Source organism: Taurulus bubalis (assembly GCF_910589615.1).
Source record: "Taurulus bubalis genome assembly, chromosome: 13".
Lineage (NCBI taxonomy): Eukaryota > Metazoa > Chordata > Actinopteri > Perciformes > Cottidae > Taurulus > Taurulus bubalis.
The window spans coordinates 20,624,942-20,644,412 of NC_136601.1; the positions used below are offsets into that span (position 1 = coordinate 20,624,942).

The 19,471-nt window shown below is 42.8% G+C and overlaps 2 protein-coding genes across 2 annotated transcripts; both read right to left on the bottom strand.

Moving 5' to 3' along the window:
- Positions 1-1,631: 1,631 nt before the first annotated feature.
- pabir2 (PABIR family member 2) lies at positions 1,632-5,008 on the bottom strand. The gene is made up of 10 exons (XM_079228751.1): positions 4,926-5,008; positions 4,714-4,792; positions 4,559-4,612; positions 4,109-4,152; positions 3,958-4,012; positions 3,519-3,620; positions 3,047-3,129; positions 2,858-2,922; positions 2,069-2,165; positions 1,632-1,890 (listed from the first exon to the last, which is right to left on the bottom strand). The coding sequence occupies exons 1-10, from the start codon at positions 4,940-4,942 to the stop codon at positions 1,752-1,754; spliced, it is 735 nt and encodes a 244-aa protein (XP_079084877.1). The 5' UTR covers positions 4,943-5,008; the 3' UTR covers positions 1,632-1,751.
- A 1,605-nt stretch (positions 5,009-6,613) lies between these two features.
- On the bottom strand, positions 6,614-12,854 carry hprt1 (hypoxanthine phosphoribosyltransferase 1). The gene is made up of 9 exons (XM_079229003.1): positions 12,803-12,854; positions 11,089-11,195; positions 10,324-10,507; positions 9,188-9,253; positions 8,600-8,617; positions 8,387-8,469; positions 8,212-8,258; positions 7,788-7,864; positions 6,614-7,655 (listed from the first exon to the last, which is right to left on the bottom strand). The coding sequence occupies exons 1-9, from the start codon at positions 12,827-12,829 to the stop codon at positions 7,608-7,610; spliced, it is 657 nt and encodes a 218-aa protein (XP_079085129.1). The 5' UTR covers positions 12,830-12,854; the 3' UTR covers positions 6,614-7,607.
- Positions 12,855-19,471: the final 6,617 nt, after the last annotated feature.

Consider the following 19,471-nt stretch of genomic DNA (forward strand, 5'->3'; position numbering starts at 1 on the left):
GCCTTTGTGATGACGGGAGCACGGCATACCATTCGGTTACAGTAAATGAGGTTACGGGATGCCACTATCCGACATTCATGCGTAGCAGTGCTGTGGACAAGAAAAAAAAAAACAGCTTCACGCTTGTAATAAAGAAATAATTTATTTAGTCCTGACGTCTGCGACAGTTGCAACCACAAGACACAAGCAAAGCAAAGTTGTGCGCCAGCTTGTTAGATCACAGCCTTTCCATTGCAGTCACACAGTATATGATTTGATTTACTGAATTCATGCCCCAAACACTTCATAGGATGACAGAAAAATATAAAATATCATCTCGACAGCAGGGCAGGCTGACCGTATTTGTCCAGCTTGCATTAAGGAAAAAGACACTCCGTTAAAAAACAGCAGAAACACTTTTCTTTAAGTTAAAAGGGCGCACTCTCTCTTTACATCGACGGCTACACAGCCATGAAATGATTCATATATTTAAGTTACACAGGGAATATGACATTGGGGCCGTGACAGTTTGAAGCAAAGTTGGGTGCAAAAATAAAAAAAATTGCAGTACAGGCTTTACTGCATTCTTGGATCATGTTGTACGACAAAGTCAAGTTTCACTTCTGCCCTGCTTACACAGTACACACGGGCTGAAACGTCACAGGGTTGTGTATCCTGTGCAAAAAGCTATTTGAGTAAAAGTAACCACAGCAGTCTCCTAACTCACAATGTGACGGTGCCATTTTGTTTGTGCTGATTAGCTGTAAACGACAACAAATGGTTAGAAAACTCTCGCTGACCGATTCTTATAATAAACTTCTTTTTTTCTTCTTCCATAAATAAGAACATTCCCCCGGTAGAAAGAAAATAATTTCTATATTCTGCTTATCTACAAAAACCTCCTGACAAAAACACAGGATAGAGGAACCTTTAGTGTTCAGAGCACAACAGTGACGACCATCTTTTTTTTCATCCACGTTCAACTGCAGTTGCATGAGTCGCTCATACTAGGCAATTAAACCTTGCAGCAAGTCATGAGGAAAGGGTTATGGAAGTCAAACTGACAAAAACAATCCCCACAATTAATCGCCCATATTGTAAAAATATGAAGAAAACTCTGCTGAAAACAACTTCTTACAGTTAAACAGTAAGGAAATCCCCCAAAGTAGTTTGTTCCTTTACAAAGAAAACATCTGCTGTGTGCACATCCACCTCACAAACTTTAAACTAAGTACGACATCTGACACAGTTAATATGTACATAATTACAAACAGAGCAGGAAAACAATAAGTTAAATATTTTTTCTTACAAAATCTGCAGACTGTGTACATACAAAAAAACGCCTGTGGACCAAGTTTTCCGACACAAAAAGAGGGGAAATGTACACATCCAAATTGTCTTTTTGTCTGTTATGTCTATTGCTCAATGTCTGTCTCTCTCTCCAGTGAGATGAACTGGTCTGACAAAAGCAGAGCCACTTATGAACACTATCACTATGAAACCGAGCACCAATCCAAGATCCTCTACTAGCAGCTGGTGCTCAGTGTCTTCAGTCATTCCTACTAACGCTAGGCTTACGTCTTCCACACTCAAACTCATCCATGGCTTTCGTTCCCTTAAATCTTTAATAAAAAAAAAAAATTAAAAAAAAAAAACACACACACCTCGACCCTCCAAAATGGAGCCATGAAAACAGCCGCTCGGACACAAACATGGGAAATGTCCACTAAATCTAGACGATGGTGAGATGGTAGGGTCTCGCTAAGCCGCGCTCACTTTGGGGACAGATCCTGGAGGGACGTGAAGGGCGAATTGCTGGACGAGGAAGGAGACACTCCCTCCATTTTGCCTGGCGAGTCAGAGGAGGATCCGACGCTGCTGAGGCTGCCATCCAGCAAATCTGGAGAGTGGCTGAAAGGGGGAAAAGGGAACGCTCAGTAACACTGCAGGCGTAAATACTTTCACTGCGTGAGGGGAGCTGAGGAAAACCTCACTTTTGATTCCATTACTGTAACTGTTTTGAAATTGAATGAAACCAAATAAAATGCATACTGCAACACACTCCACTCTCCAATCCACAAAGTCTTACCAGGAACTTAGCTCCGACAGGTTGGAGACGTCAGAGGAGAGCATGGTGGTGGTGCCCTGGAAGAGCCTCTTGGGCTGACTCTCCGTCTCCATCTCACCTGCACAGGAAAAGGAACTCTGACACTTAGAACATTTGCTCCAAAACACCCAGACAAAATTAAAATCTCAGATAGTATACGTTACAGATATCAGTTAATTACCAGAAAGCCACTAAAGTCTCCAATAGTTGAATAGGAAAAAAAGACACTGAATGTGATCACGGTAACACTGCCTTGAATTTAAAAGTCATCTTAGCTTTTCAGAATAACAAACAGAACAATGTCTAGTTTTACATTTACCATCGCAGTGAGGCCTAAGTCTGCCTCAAGGTACAAACTTTATCTCATCTCTTATTTCAGTTATGGAAATCTAGTTCGGCCACATCAGAGCAACCATTTTATCTGTTGGAGTCCAATACTACCAAATGATCAACTATAAGATCGACGGCCCTGTGGACTCCAGAACGTGTTGCTCTTGCATGTTTTTTAAGACAACCATCACGCCCTATGGCTTGAGAGGGAGACGGTGGTCTCACATGCTCCCTTTAAGCATCAAACATTTCCAAAAGCGTGCCAAAGACAACGCTTCCCTTTCTTACTTGTCTTCAGAGTCGGCTGTAATACTGTAGTGACTCTGCATAGCAAGAATGCTGAATTACAATTCCTTGAATCAACAACAGGTCACATGCTTTCAAATGATAAAAGGGAAAACATTCCTGAAGCATCCTGTAACGGCTTGTTTGGTACCGTACCTTTGCGCTTCATTGGCCCGAGTATGCTGGCTCGGATGCAGTTGATTGGGCTTTGACTCCGTCGGCTAAGGAGCACAGAATAAACACACAATGTGACAAACCAGTATATTTAGAAATTCAGCCCCCAGCAGCAGCTACAACGAGACTTTTACCAAAGTAACACCAGTACAGTTAGGACGTGTTGCTCACCTGAAGCGCCGCGTTGGGCTCGGTACCGGGCTCGGTGTCAGCCCGTTGCTGCTCACAAGGATTTGTAGTGACGGAGAGAAACACTGCTGCTTGCAAGAAATTAATTGAGAAAATACTCTTATTATTGTTCTTATTCTATGAGTATATCCCAAAAAGGAAAACCTTTTGATTAACTTCTATTAAAAAAACAAAATGTAGCAAAAAAAGCGAATGGATCGATTGCAACAAAGTGTTGCTCTATACAAACACTGGTGCAGCTTGCACGAAAGCAACAAATATTTTGGTTTTTCGGCTGTCAATAAATTGCTTCTTGCAGGCTGCCACACAGGCTTCCATTCATCCCTCTGATTGCAAGTCGTTAGGAGAATCAAGTGACCGCAAACCATGAAAATGCTACAACCACATCCTTCATGTGGTCGTTCGCGGTCTTAATCAGGTTATGTGCATGCAAGCATACCGAGGTCAGACGTACCTTTTTTGCGATCCCTCTGGTTGGAGACGGCGCGGGCGACACGGGAACAAAGTCGATGCGCTTCGGAGACGAAGACGCCGACTTCTCCAAATCATTGTCGCTCTGAGGACACACAAGAATCCCACAGGTTGGCGTGTGTGACGACTTTTACATCTCTGCAGCACGACATAGTGAGGACAAGAAACGCATTCAACGAGTGTCGGAGTATTATACTACCAACTCAGCCTGACCTTGAAAGACTGGTGGCCCTGTTAACTCCACAGTTTTCACTGTTAATCTAGCATGTGTGTACTTGTCCACTCTCCACTGTGATGGAGGGGCCAACAATATGGCTCGAGGCCAAAAACATGCAGAGGGAAGGTGATTTTCAAGGTTTTCAAAACAACAGAATACATCAACAACACTGTTGGACCAGATGTAAGGACGAGTTAATATTTACCAGACTGAGACTTTCTTCCCAGGACTGGCTCATTTGCATGGCGGCTTGAATCTCCCTGTGTGAAAACAAAAAAACGGGAACGAGTTGATGCAAATCTGAATGTTTCTTTTCTTCTTTCTCCACCAACTGCATTCATAACTACACCGCTTACCGCTCATGAGCCGTTTCTCTGTTCATCACATCAACACCCTCCTCCTGCAAGAGCACACATAGGGGAGAGATTAATTGCGACACAGCCTTGATTTAACAAATCTTAGCTTTTCAGAATTACATATATTCCTCAAACAGATAGAACAATGTCTAGTTCTTACATTTACTATCTCACGCCATTGCAGTGAGGCCTAAGTCTGCCTCAAGGTACAAACTTTATCTCTAGTTCAGCCACATCAGAGCAACCATTTTATCTGTTGGAGTCCGATACTACCAAATGATCAACTATAAGATCGACGGCCCTGTGGACTCCAGAACGTGTTGCTCTTGCATGTTTTTTAAGACAACCATCACGCCCTATGGCTTGAGAGGGAGACGGTGGTCTCACATGCTCCCTTTAAGCCTCAAACATTTCCAAAAACAGGTCGAAGATAACGCTTCCCTCTCTTACTTGTTTTATCTGATGAAGCCTGGTGCTGGGAACGCGAACAGGTGAGGATGGGACCTGTGGAGGAGGAGGCGCGTGGAGAAGAGAACATTCAATGGAGAATACTTCAGACACACACACATTACTTGGGTGACCATGTGTTTGATAAAAGTCTGTACCATGTTTGGCCTGTTGACAACTGTAGTGCTATTTCTCCGGCTACGCAGGACCTCTCTCTGGAACACTTGGGAGTTATCACTGGAATGACAAACAAACAGACCAACCATGTGTCTTCTGAGCAAGAGATGTAGTTGCTTCATTGTGTGTGGAGAAAACAAAAAAAGGACAAACAAATCCACTGAAATATATTGTGCAGTAATGTTGTAGAAACCTTAAGCCATTTATCATTGGTGCACTGTTGGATCGTCTCAAGAGTCCCTCGGTCTGAGCTAGAGAAGATGGGATTTCCAGATCCAGTTCCATCTTTTCTTGTGGCAACCCTCCGTGATCCTTGTTCATTTTGCTGGCCAACGATGCCTACAACCGATTCGTGAACTCAAAATGGCTAACCAGCTCAGTGGCGTCACATTGTTGCTCTTCAAACTTTGCCAACTTTACATGTTTTGAAAAACAATCATCAAATCAGACGAAATGTCGTCAACTCGCTGCAATCTACGAGGCCCCGTCGTCTACGACTCCTGTGTTGAACGCGAACTAAGCCCGTCTATTACTCACAACAACGGTCTCTGCATCATCCTTCATACCACGACTCCGCGAGATCAGCCACAACTGGTCTGCTCAAACGTTGCATGAAACGTTACGACCAGTCTCAAGCTGAGTGGTTAGCACGCCACGGCTACATGGCGCACAATGACCGGTGACTGCCAGCAAGCTACCGACCTGCTACTCTGCTGCTGCTGCGAGGAGAGGAGGCGCTGCTGTGATAAACTAGTACGTTAGCGCGATAAATGCGCGTCCGATAGCCAAAACTGACTAAGTGTAAAGCGATTATTTGCCTCGGGTCTAACGTGGGCGACGTTAGCGTTGGTCTGACGACGCGGGAGGAAAGTGATTATCATAACGCGAGTCCACCAAGCCAGCTAACGTGAACTAGCTCCGCTTCCCGCTGCCGTGTTTCATCCACAGCTAACGGCCCAGCTACCTAGCCGGCTAGGCTAACTAGCCACGTTAGCAATAACGCCGATAGTCATCATGTCCACAGCAACATTGCACTAAACTAAATGTTCCAGCCCGATGGCTTCTAGGGCTCACAGGAGCAAACTACACCGCGTATATTGCAAATAGTTATTGCTCTACAAGAGCATGTTTTCGTTTCTGCAGGGCGCCGCCAACCAGAAACCAGGTCCAGGATGATCACACAGGAGCTAGGTCAGGTTAGCCGTAGCTATTAGCAGCGAAGTGCACGCCCCTTTTCACGTTAGCGGTCCTGGCCAATGAAAAGGCCCCATTTCCCAGCATGCTCGGGCGGGATGTGGCGAACTGCATCATTCGAGAAGGCCTTTTACACTCCACCTGAGTAGCACAATGCTACGTTACATGTTCGTGTTGACAATCCGACTCAAATACCTTTATGCTGAAGTTTTTTCAAAATGTATGTTTTTCCCCATTAACTTTACAGACTATTAACAGTATAGAGTCTGAACTGACAAACTCACTTCATTGATAACATAAATAAGATGGTCATTAAAAAAAGTTCTCTATTTAAGATTTCTTGATATTCAGTATAAAATAGTCAAACAAATACATTTTACATGAAAAGCAGGGGAGAAAACTACACTTTGTAATCTCCACTTGTTCAAAAAGTAAAATGGCGTTCAGAAGGTATATATTTAGTCAACCTTTTGATCCTAGAAAGTCTGAAGTTCCATTAGCTCTTAGAAATGTCAAAACACGCAATCACTAAATATTTTTTGTGGGGGAAAGTCATTTATCTTTTCTGCATCCCCACTGCATTCATCAGTACTTCCTATATATCGATTGGCCACAAATTATTTCAATGTGCCAAGTATTTGGTGTTATATTTCATACAGAGCATGGACTGAAATCGAGAAGTCAGGATGTGTGTGGACATTTAATGGCTGGTATTGCAAAATCCAGTTGACACTGGTTTACAGTGATGGCATCATTAAATGAGCGTGTTTTATATAGTAGAAATGTAAAAACAAAAACAGATATTCAAATTGTTTCGGATTCAATGACAGGTAAATAAAGATTAACTATTTGTAATATGATTGAAAACTTCAGTCTTGGTATCACTTGAACATTTACACATCTGCTCACTATACATATTTTCCAGCATAAGTGAGAACTGTGTGAACAAGGCATTCACACATCCAATTTCTTTGTGGAACATAAAAGACAAAGTTGATACTAATACTCATAAATAAGAGGATTATTCATCTTCATCATATCGTCTATGTCTAATTAGGGACAGCAGCCAACATTTGCCTTGCTTTGCAACACTGTCTACCTTAAGGAGATCTTACACGCCAAAGTAGCACAGAAATATTTGTCCCAAAATACACATACATATGTCAAGAAAATGTAAAAAATTAAAATCACAGCCATTAATAGTTCATAGTGAAAAGTAGAATTACAATAAAGAGGTTTTCAAATCAATGTGGCACAACAATTGTGATATTGTCCTTAAAGCTAGCAGCGCTCTGAATAAATATCATTGCTTTAAAAAAAATTATAAATCAGTGTGGGGGGCATAGAAGTACTGTACTAATTTCAGGCTTGGCTCGGCTCCATGCTGTGGTTCCATCGAAGGCAATCCATTTTCTCAAAAGGTTGAATCTAGTGTGTGTGTGTGTGTGTGTGTGTGTGTGTGTGTGTGTGTGTGTGTGTGTGTGTGTGTGTGTGTGTGTGTGTGTGTGTGTGTGTGTGTGTGTGTTTGCTAAAACAGAGGGATCACTCCAGCAGTGTGTCCTCAGGGACCCTGAGCAGGCAGAGTGTTTTTATGACACAAATGTGCAGCGATAAAATATCCTATGGACAGCCAAAAGGGGAGAGGTACAACCATGTGTTAAAAATCATTACGACGTGCTCTTCATGCCTTGTACTTCTCCTTCCCTGATTCACTAATGACGCAGATATGCTGAAACAGAAAAGAATCAATGAGTGTGATTGCATTAACACACAGGCATAAACTCTTTGTACAGACTCGAACCGGCATGAATACTTCAGCTACTTTACTCATTGGGTTCCTTCATCCATCTCAAGTACTTACGTTCAGATCTCTAAAGTACTCGTTGTAGTCTAGTGCGTATCCCACCACAAATTTGTCAGGAACCTCGAATCCTACATCTGAAACAAACGGGCGAATGAATCAGCTACTTGTCTTTGTAGCGGTGAACTCACAACACTGAAATGAAGGTATGCAAAGCCTCATTCAAAAATCACACATGCAATACATATACTATATACTTATATATAAAATACTATATATATATATATATATATATATATATATATATATATATATATATATATATATATATATATATATATATATATATATATATATATACTTATATATAAAATACTATATATATATATATATATATATATATATATATATATATAAAAACCACATACACACACTAACTATACTTCACAAACGGTCTAAAGACATTAATTTGTCTGGAACTCACAGTCGGGTCGGTAGCCAACGCTTCTTGGTGTTCTCTTCACCAACAGACTGGGGACAGAAACAAAACTCATCATCAATCATAACACTAATCGCTACTACAAGAAACAGTCTGAGGCGGCTCGTTCAGAGAAAACCACCACAATCTGTTATGAAACATATATGTGTGATTAAATTACCTCGCTACTTTAACCATTTTGGGTTTGTACTGTTTGAGGAGTTCCAATAACGTCTTCATTGTCTTCCCCGTGTCGATAATGTCCTTGAAACACAGCACGAGAGAATATTAAAATAGGGGAAGTTCTTTGAATTTCTATTCAAAGAACTTCCCCTATTTTATTATAATAATATAATAGCCGTCCACTTTACTGAAGACAAACATTGGTACGTACCTCCACAATCAAGACGTTCTGTGTAAAGAGAGAAGAACGATCACGTTGGTGAGAAACAGGAGATATTTCAGAGGAATGAGGAATGTGACATGAATCTCTAAATCATTACATGATTATTATTATCAATCACCATATAATCAGCAGGTCATTTAAAATGTCTGTTCATGTTGAAAATAGTGAACATGTGTTTCTCATTTGAAGTTTTATTTTATTTAACCTTTATTTAACTAGGAAGTCCCATTGAGATTAAAAATCACTTTTTCGAGGGAGACCTGGCCAAGACAGGCAGCAGTTTAAAAAACACATAGTTATAGACAGAAAACACGTCACAAGACAAGTTAAAAGAAACTAAAAGCTAAGAGCTAAGAAACAGTGACGTAGAGTTAATTTAAGAAACATTTACATTTTTGGGAACCTGCCTCTATTTCTTTCATTCGAGATTTAAAAGCAGTCAGTGATATTAGTTCCCTGAGCTTTAAAACATTCTGCAACATATTCCATGATGAGTTAATAAGTTAATTTAAAGTTAGAATTATTATTATTACAAATATTGATCACAATGTTTTTAGTCAGGACCATATTTCTTACCTTGCCGGTCAATGTGGACAGATCATCTCCACCGATCACTTTGATTTCTCCAGTCGACTGGTCGTTCTGGAAGGATAAGAATGAAGTGGACATGTGAGACTTCATGTTATTTATTGTAGTGGTGCAGGAAGTGTATCAAGTACAAACTGGACAACATGATGGTTGGAAGAAAAGAAAGAAAGCTTACTTTATTGCATATTATATATTATGTTATGCATTAAAATGTAGAAATGTATATTTAGTGTTTCTCATCAAAACCCATTTTGTATGTCACTAGGAGATGTTTTTTTAATAAAAGGCCTGTTTAATGCACATTTTGAGTGGAAGAAGTGTTTCAGTTTGGCAGAGGTGGAAAAGTTGGCGTATTACTGAAAACAAAATGTGACAAAGTGCGATGGAAACAGATAGGAAGTGTGTGACTCATCTGTCCCTCAGGCTTCTACTCCACTGAAGAAATTAAAAATATTGAAACGCAGAACATCGGATCTGTTTAGACCAGTGAGGAGAGTCCTCCTCCTCAAACTAAGAATGTTTTCTACATTGTTTCCCACCGTTTACCATTCAAAGCTGTTCCCATTTACGCCATCTCATCGCAGTCTTCCTCCGCAGTGGTTTAATCACTGATTGTCTGGAACTTCGTTCATATTTGTGCTATATTTGGAGAGGAACCTGGTTATTGTAACCAAGCACAGAGATGCTCTTAAACAAAAGATGACGCATGACAAGCTGAGCCAATGGTGTGAACCGATATATACACTTCCTGTCTCCTATGTGGGCCTCAGACTCTGGTCCTGCTGCTAGTCTACTAAAGCGGCAGGGCAAAGTCATTTTAAATCTTGCATCGTTTACATTCATGGTTTCTAAATTGAAGTCTTCGTCTTCCTGTCTTTGCTGGCACATTGCGACACTTCTTAGCGCCAGCAACTTCTGATGACTAATAGTGTCAAACTGTGTGTACTGAACCGCCTTTGTGGATGTGCATCCTTGTGTTCTTATTCCAGATATCTGGGAAATGGGGAATGGTGCTACTAGTGGCCAAAAACTCCACGGGGTACCTTTTAAAAATTCAAACTTGTATGTTTGTTTACTTTAACATCACATCAACAAATACAAAGAGGAAAAACTGATATATTTACGCAGTAGCTCTTGAGGCGGATGAAGTCCACTGTCATTGGGATGGAGCGGTCACTGTTCCTGTTCAGGGCCTTGATGTAGTCGAGAAGGTCTGCAAAGAACTTGTAGCCTCCTTTGAGCACACAGAGGGCCACGATGTGGTGCCCCCCCATTTCCTTCATGATCTCTCTGGCCAGTCTCTCGGTCCTGGGGTCGAGCGAGAGAGAGAGAGAGAGAGAGAAAGAGGCTCAGTTTTCTGCCACAGTCAGCAGTAGTTCCTCATTCCTTTTAGTTTGTCAGCAGACTTAGCTTTCATTTCTGAAGCACTCTCAAGTATGACAATTAAGACTTCCACTGCAGTGCAAACTACTTGGCAATTAAGAGGATACTTTCAAGCCACTGGAAAAATATGATTACTTAAAATATGAATGGTTTATTGTCAAGCGGGATGTCAACAAATCTTTCAGACAACCCACCACGCCTTTTTTTTTTACTACAAACCGCCATATAATTGGTGCCTTCACGAAAGAATCATAAATAATCATCTGTAATTTGGATATATTGACCAAGTGGGTAAAGGCAAATAATAGAACAGCTAGAACAGCTAGAACAGTGTGAACAGCTAGAACAGTGTGAATCATTTTACTGTAATGCAGTGTTTACAACCAGGGGAAGACAACACTTATGTCACATTACGTCAAAATACATCTAAAAAAATCTAACGCCGTATCACTGTATTTATATAATGTCATGCTACTTTACAAGCTGCTAAAAACGTGGCAACCCACCTGTCCAAGATGAGTCCATGCGGGATGTAGACCCGGTCTAGGTCGGTGGCATAGTGCCTTGGTATGCAGAACAGGTCCAGGTCATACCCCTGCTCCTCATCACTGATCTGAAATAAAATAGGACACAAAGGGGTTAAAAGAATATCTCAGGGTTATTACCTAACACTGAAAACACACTCATCTGATACAGGGGGAGGAAGGGGATGAGGTCAAGGGTGGTCTTACTTTCCCACAGACTCCCTCTTCATACATTTCACTACCTTTACGTTTTTTTTCTTGCCACAAAACACACACTCCGAGAACAATGCTCGATTCTGTTCAGCTTAGCGAGCAACAGAAAGTTGTCAGTGGTGGTAAATACTAACCAGAGATTCTCAAACTGCATGCCACATGAACCCAGACGACATAACTGGTATCATGTGACATCTGGGAAGCTGGTGCAGAGCTCGAGGCGCTATGGGAACGATGGGAGTGACCAGGAGCGTGCTCACAGCGTTCATGCCAGAGCAGTTTGGGATTCTCCCAAGTCGACAAATCGTCAGTGCTTTACTAAACGCAAAGCGTCCGTCCTCAGATCACACATGGTTTAATTAGAGCAAAGCATCTGTTTGGGCTGCACCCTATCAACAAAAAAACAATGGTCGATACCGAGCAGATGTCCTTGTGGAAATATGAGCCGAAGAACGCGGGCTTGCTATCTCTTCACATGCCATCTGTTATTGAGTGAAACAGAAAAAAAACGACCTGATAAACTAATCGGAGGTCAATAGAAGGGGCCTCATAGCTTCATGCAAGCAAAGTCCATGTTTGGTCACTTATTTCCTTTCAAATGTAACACAGGATTCAGGATCTTCCCCGTCCTTTTGATGCCGCTTCAGGAAAATGCTTCATTACAGTGTCAGCAAGTGGATCTGCCACCATGACAGTAGCACTCTAAATGCAGGAAGTTTCCTGGAGAGCAGAGAACATTGCTTACTTAGTATACAATTCTGATAAAAGGTTTTTGTGGCTGGTCAACTTTATGGAAGTATATGTATTGCACAATTGCACACGGACCTCACAGGGAGCTTGTGCTCTGACTCAAACTGAAATGACACATATCTCCAGTTTCTTTCCAGCAACAAAACCACTGTGCACAACCAAACAGCTCTTTTCCAGATGAGCACCATCAATGTCACACCTATTTTAGCTTTAAGACACGAAACTGTGAGTTGTGTTTGCCTTTTTGGGGTTTTTCAATATTTACTAATGCAGTGAATAATTCATATTTTGTACAGGAAGTTATATTACATAACTGTAGACACGCCCCCTTGCGTGCAGCTCGTGCGTTTTCTGGCTTTATTGTTCCCGTTTTGTACAACCGTGTAATATACCAAAAGAAAATAAATATTCTGCTGTCAGATACAAAACATTTTTTGGGATGTGCCGTCCAAAAGCGTGCCGTGCGTCACGGACGCCAGACGTGCAGAGCGCGTGCTCGTTAAGTCACCACCGCCGCAGGCCACGCTGACCGAGACGTAGGAAACCGTTAATTAGCGTACACTAGAAACGTGTTGCCAAGGTGAGGGATAGATGGGTAGTTAACGAGTAACGATCAGGTCGGTGGCAAGTCTTTCGCCAACGTGTACAGCGTGTTCTTCATTCCTGTGTCGTGGTGGTACCCTACTGGACCACCTTCTATCCCATTTTATTCTGCTTTTTGGGGGGGACTTACCACAACACACGGGCTGGAAGTCGCCATATCCGCGTCGGGCCCCGCCGTTAGGTTGTAGTAGTCTACCGTGGAGGAACACGTTCTCCGAGGTGGGTTTCGCGGACTCTTCAGCCGTGTGACAACACACACATGGAGGTGGCTAGCTGCGTTGCTACGAGGCTCCTGTCCTTTTCCGGGCTGAGGCTCTACTGTATATCGCTGCCGCGCGGCGGTGTACGTAATGACGCGCGAGCGCGGCGGGCAAATCGAATGCCCTCTGGGGTTAGCCCCGCCCTGTTGCGCGCGCGCGCTCGCGTGTGTGTGTGTAGGGGGGGAAAGCGCTCGACCTATGGAGCGTGCTGCCAACTTCTAACCACGAAAACGCCACAAAACGTGTTTTAAGTAATTGAAGTACATGTAGCTCATTGTCTCGTGTCGTTGTACAGGTGCGAGTATACACTGACGGGTTGTCACCGCCTCGAGCCCTACAAAGCCCTACAAACCCTGCCTTCCCCTCTGATCTGTCTGAATTCCTCACACAACTCTGCGCCATCTCTCCATCCATTTTGCTACTCAGTGACTTTAACATACACGTTGACTCTCCTGACTCCACAAACTCTTCAGAACTTCTGGACATCTTCAACTACTTCAACATCACCCAACATGTTGACTTTCCCACCCACAAAAAAGGACACACACTTGACCTGGTCTGCCACGAGTAATTCTAACCAGCATCGACCTCACCATCTCTGACCACCTGGCTATCACCCTGGACATAGACATCCCCATCCCCCATGTTACGCAGAGCCGCACCATAACATTCCGGAAGATCAAGTCCATCAACCTCCACTTGCTCTCCTGCTCCTTGGCTGCCATTGTTTCTGCCTCTGCCCCTATTTCGACTGTCTCCCCCACTGCTCTGGTCAATCACTATAATGATGCACTCTCCTCCTGTCTTGACCTCATCGCCCCCAAAAAATCCAAACTCGTCTCCTTCACTCACTCCGCCCCCTGGTACACTGACCAACTTCGCCACCTCAAAGTGCATGGCCGTCAACTGGAGCGTCTTACAAAGAAAACTGGACTCACGGTTCACCTTGATGCCTTCAAACTCCACCAACAACAATATAAAGATGCCCTCAACGCTGTCCGCTCCTCTCACTACTCCTCCATCATCCAATCTGGCTCCAACAACCCCAAAACGCTTTTCTCCACCATCAACAAACTCCTCAAGCCCATGGACACTATCTCCTCCTCCTTCACCACCAGCAAATGTAGCTCATGTAACTCAACCAGCTGGCTGCCTCCTCCCCCTTCACTACCTCACCCCCCAGCCCTCAACATGACTCTCCCCTAGTTCCAAGCCACTCACTCTCATCCTTCAGTTCAATCACTGAAATGGACCTCTCCTCCATAGTCTCCAGCATGAAGACCTCCATCTGTACCCTCGACCCCCTCCCCTCTTCCTTAGTCAAGGCCTGCCTCCCCTCACTCTCCCTTCTCATCACAAACATCATCAACTCCTCACTGTCCTCTGGTCTCATACCCTCCCCACTAAAGCTTGCTGCTGTCACCCCTGTGTTGAAAAAACCTGGTCTTGACCCTGACGTCCCCAATAACTACCGGCCCATCTCTAACCTTCCCGACCTGTCCAAAGTCCTTGAGAGAGCTGTTGCATCACAACTGAAGTCCCACCTCAATCTCAACAATCTCTACGAACCCTTCCAATCCGGCTTCCGTTCAAAACACAGCACAGAACCCGCCCTACTGAAAATCACAAACGATATACTTCTCTCTGCGGACTCTGGCTTCCTCACCATCCTCATCCTTCTTGACCTCAGTGCCGCCTTCGACACTATCAACCACTCCATCCTCCTCTCACGTCTCCAGCACTCCCTTGGTATAACTGGCACTGCCCTCTCCTGGTTCACCTCGTATCTCTCAGACCGACATCAATTCATTGCCATAAATGACTGCAAATCCTCCACCTCCCCAGTGGCCCACGGTGTCTCCCAAGGTTCCGTGCTTGGTCCCCTTCTCTTCATCATTTACATCCTCCCTCTTGGACAAATCATTCGTCGTCTTGATTTCCATTGCTACGCTGACGACACCCAACTCTATTTCTCCTCTAAGACCATCACCTCAGTCACCCACTCCACTCTCACCTCCTGTCTCACTGATATAAAATCCTGGATGCAGCAGAATTTTCTTAAACTCAATTGCAATAAATCTGAAATGCTCATCATCGGCCCTAACTCCCTCACCCGCTCAGCCCAGACCTTCTCTCTGAACATTGATGGCTCCATCGTCACCCCCTCCACCCAGGTCCGCAACCTCGGCATCATTCTCGACCCACCCTCTCTTTCCTACCCCACGCCAACCACATCACCAAAAATCACTTCTTTCACCTCAGGAACATTGCTCGCCTCCGGCCCTCCTTGTCCTCTGCCACCACTGAAATTCTCATCCATGCCCTCATAACATCTAGACTTGATTATTGCAACAGCATCCTCTACGGCTCCCCCAACAAAATCATCAACAAACTTCAGTATGTTCAGAACTCTGCCGCTCGACTGCTCACCTCCACCTGCCGCTATGTCCACATCACCCCGGTCCTACGCAACCTCCACTGGCTCCCGGTCAAATACAGGATTGACTTTAAAATCTTACTCACCACTTACAAAGCCTTAAACAATCTGGTCCCTCCCTACCTTTCAGACCTCCTCCCCCTTCACGCCCCTACCCGTTGCCTCAGGTCTGCCAATTTGAACACTCTGAAGACCATCAAGACCAAGCGTCGGACCTGGGGTGACAGGGCCTTTTCAGCTGCTGCACCTCCCCTCTGGAACGCCCTCCCCATCCACATTCGTCAAGCTCCCACCCTATTGTCATTTAAGCAAGCCCTCAAAACACACCTCTTCAAACTCGCCTTCACCTGCTAACCCCTGCTCCCTACCCTTCACCTGCTAACCCCTGCTCCCTACCCTCCACCTGTTAACCCCTGCTCCCTACCCTCCACCTGCTAACCCCTGCTCCCTACCCTCCACCTGTTAACCCCTGCTCCCTACCCTCCACCTGTTAACCCCTGCTCCCTACCCTCCACCTGCTAACCCCTGCTCCCTAGCCTCCACCTGTTAACCCCTGCTCCCTACCCTCCACCCTCCACCTGTTAACCCCTGCTCCCTACCCTCCACCCTCCACCTGTTAACCCCTGCTCCCTACCCTCCACCTGTTAACCCCTGCTCCCTACCCTCCACCTGTTAACCCCTGCTCCCTACCCTCCACCCTCCACCTGTTAACCCCTGCTCCCTACCCTCCACCTGTTAACCCCTGCTCCCTACCCTCCACCTGTTAACCCCTGCTCCCTACCCTCCACTGCAGGACTAATTCTGCTGCAGCTTCTTCTTTTTTTTTTCTTATTTTATTTTTTTGGGATTGTTTGTTTTGTTTCTATATTTTTGTTTTGTTCTGTTTTGTCTCTGTCAAGCGTCTTTGAGCATCTGGAAAAGCGCTATATAAATTAAATGTATTATTATTATTATTATTATTATTATTACAAACGTTTACCCTGCTCCTCATTGTCTTGACCTTGGGCCAGGGACGGACTGGGGGAAAAAGTTAGGCCCAATCCTAAACCCTAAACTCTGAACCCTCAGGGATTTACTGTCACCTGCTAAGTGGTTGAGTGTGAGAGGCTGTGAGGGCTTGATGGTGCAAATATGAATGGGTCAGCACTTTGCTGCAACATATCACGTGACTACATAAACAAATATTGTGTACAATTGTGTATTTATTTTATACTTTTTAATTCACAGATTGGAACGTCTTCCTTACGAGATGAGAAGTCGTTTTAAATGATCTATTTACTTGTTTTTGTCAAAACAAAATGTTTGAATGTAAATAAATATTTGATATATAATTTCCGCTTCCATTCCTCTGATTTCATGTGTTTTTATGTTCCACCTTTCATCCGTAATGTTGTAGTGTAAATGTATTTTATCGGGTTAAACACCCACGTGCCTCTTTGTTAACCTTTTTTATTTATTTTTACGTCTCCATTCTTCGACTGCGTGTTTAACGTCACATTGCTATGAACTGTGGGTAGTTCCCTTGAGCAAAGTCGGCATCTAATGCTGATTTACGGAAAGGGTTGATAAAGGGGTCAAAATGTCTGCCAGAGACTCAAGCACTCGACGATGTGACAATGGGACACCCCTAAACCCTCAAGGGACTCCACGGGAGCGCGCCTCAAAGTCTGTGAGTCCTTAAGGGTGGAGATTGGGATTGGGCCTTACTGTCAGACCGGCCCACTCAATACACGGCGCGTTACCCACTCAATGCATCACACGTATCGACCAGTCAGTGGCCTACTATGGGAAAAATACCCATACATTATTACATCAAATATGTTTTTTTTAATAACATTTGGATCCACCAATTTGCCTGGATGGACACATGGAATAAAATGATACTGGCTATTGTAACACTCCAATGTAGGTATAGTTTGCTAGATGAATATGCTTAACTCTAGGCTAGTATCAGATGGTTATACGTGTAACTAAAGAGTCTTAAGAAATGAATGTCAGCTGAGAAAGACCACACAATAAATAAACTGGAATCAGAGGGTAGAACTAATATGAACTACAGTGTTTCCCCTAGGTTTACAGCTTTTTGGGGGCAGTAGTGTGAAGACCCTCCAGGTCCCCTCCTTCACCATGTTGGGTGAATCTAACTGAAATGGTTACACCCACATATTTCAATTCACACTGTTTACATGTCATCAAGTAAATGCACTTTGGGGATTTAGGACTGCCATGGGTCAGTGAGTAAAACACCTCATTAGTATCAGAATCAGAAACAACTTTAATGGCCATGTAAATTTACAAATACATGGAATTTGACTCCAGTTTCATTTAGCTCTTTGTACTTATAGACACTATACAGTAAACAAGATAAATATAAAAAAGATGAATATAAAAAGATATATAGTGAATAATATCAAAAAGATATATTGTGAATACTGAATCAGTCTCCTGTGACCTTGCTAAGAAAAAAGCTAGAGCACTCTCGTGTTAAATCAGTCAGCTATTCCTTTTTTATTATAATTTGTTTGAACCATGTTTTCTTTTTACTTGCACATTTCATTCTTTTGAATGAAAAGTGCAATACAAATAAATGCATTATTATTATTAGAGGTGATTTATTGTAAATACATATGGACTATTTCATATATATATATATACAGTATGTTTTTTTAATTATATATATATATATATATTATAATATATTTTATATAATAATATTTTATATATGTATTTTATATAATATTTATTATATATTTCATAATTATATATTTTCAATATTTCAAACAGACAGCTGCCACTACAGTGCTGTTTAGGCGCTAGTTTAGCGGTTAGCGCTAAATGAATGGAGATGGATTACTGCACGGTTAGCGTTAGCTAGCTTCCGCTAGCTTAGCGGTTGCAGTGAGTATTTCGGGTTGTTCTCTTGTCCTAAAGCTGTAAGGGCTGCTGTTAACATTTGAGTTGTTAAACTTAAACTGTTCCTCGGGAATATGTGTAGGTCAGGCTCTTTACCTTTGGGAGGGACTGGGGACTTTCGGCAACCATGGGGACATACTACAGTTGTTACAAAACATGAGCACGCGTTGTGCATCTAGATGGCAGATACAAGTGGGGAGTTATAGCTTATATGTACATAACGTTTGGGCCAAGAACAAATAAATATATCAGCAACCGAATCTGATCATGCAAGTGATTGGATAAAATGTGTCTCAAACCCTCCTCTTTTGAGTGTCTGATTAGAATGTGTGAGTGCAGTGGGATGGCCGTGCACAGGGGAATCTGGTAATCCGTATACTTCTATAATCAAAACAAAAACTTTATTATATAGCACCTTTCAAAATACAGGTATAAAGTGCTTTATAGTAAAAAATAAATAAAATAAAAAAGTAACACAATTAACACAGATTACAACAAGAGAATACAAAACCAAACACATATAGAACGCAGATGGTAAAACAAACTAAAATGGCATAAAACTATTGAAATTACTTTTTTTTAAAGTTGTATTTAAAAGTTATTTTTAAGACGAGATATAGTTTGGAGCCCTGATCTCATCAGGCAGGTCCGTCTAAAGTCTTGGAGCTTTGACTGCAAAGGCTCTCTCACCTCGTTATCGCACAGTTTTTGTAATATGTACTATTACTGACACATATAAATCTAAGCAGTTGTATATACTGACTATACTGTAAACTGACATGTGTACATGCAGATATTGTACATATCCATCTACGTCGTATATAAAGAAACCCGTTACATTCATCATTCAATGTGTATTCCATCATATTTGCACCAATGCACTCCTGTATTATCTATTACAATTAATAGAATTTGTAAGATGGAGTCCACTGCCAAGTATATGTACTCATACCTGCAGCAGAGTTTTGGATGACATCCGCTTGTGAATCATGAAGCTGGTTGTTCTGATGGATGTTTTCAGGGTCACAACTGAGGTAGATCAAAACAAAAACAACATAATTTCCGGGTACATGGTGTCCAAGAAGGAGCACTTAAATGGAGAGAATCGGACCCACTCCAACAAGAATGGATTCATGGCCAACATCAGTCACTCAAGACCTAAAGAAGAACAGTATCCCATAACCCTCTT

Excerpts from the sequence above, each read along its gene's own strand:
- pabir2 (XM_079228751.1), bottom strand. Across the intron at positions 4,613-4,713 it reads TTGTCAACAGGCCAAACATG|GTCCCATCCTCACCTGTTCG; the intron begins GTACAGACTTTT and ends CCTCCTCCACAG. Across the intron at positions 3,621-3,957 it reads GGGAAGAAAGTCTCAGTCTG|AGCGACAATGATTTGGAGAA; the intron begins GTAAATATTAAC and ends GTGTGTCCTCAG.
- hprt1 (XM_079229003.1), bottom strand. The coding sequence starts at position 12,829 with ATGGCGACTTCCAGCCCGTGTGTTGTG. Across the intron at positions 7,865-8,211 it reads CGTTGGCTACCGACCCGACT|ATGTAGGATTCGAGGTTCCT; the intron begins GTGAGTTCCAGA and ends CGTTTGTTTCAG. Across the intron at positions 7,656-7,787 it reads AGTACTTTAGAGATCTGAAC|CATATCTGCGTCATTAGTGA; the intron begins GTAAGTACTTGA and ends TTTCTGTTTCAG.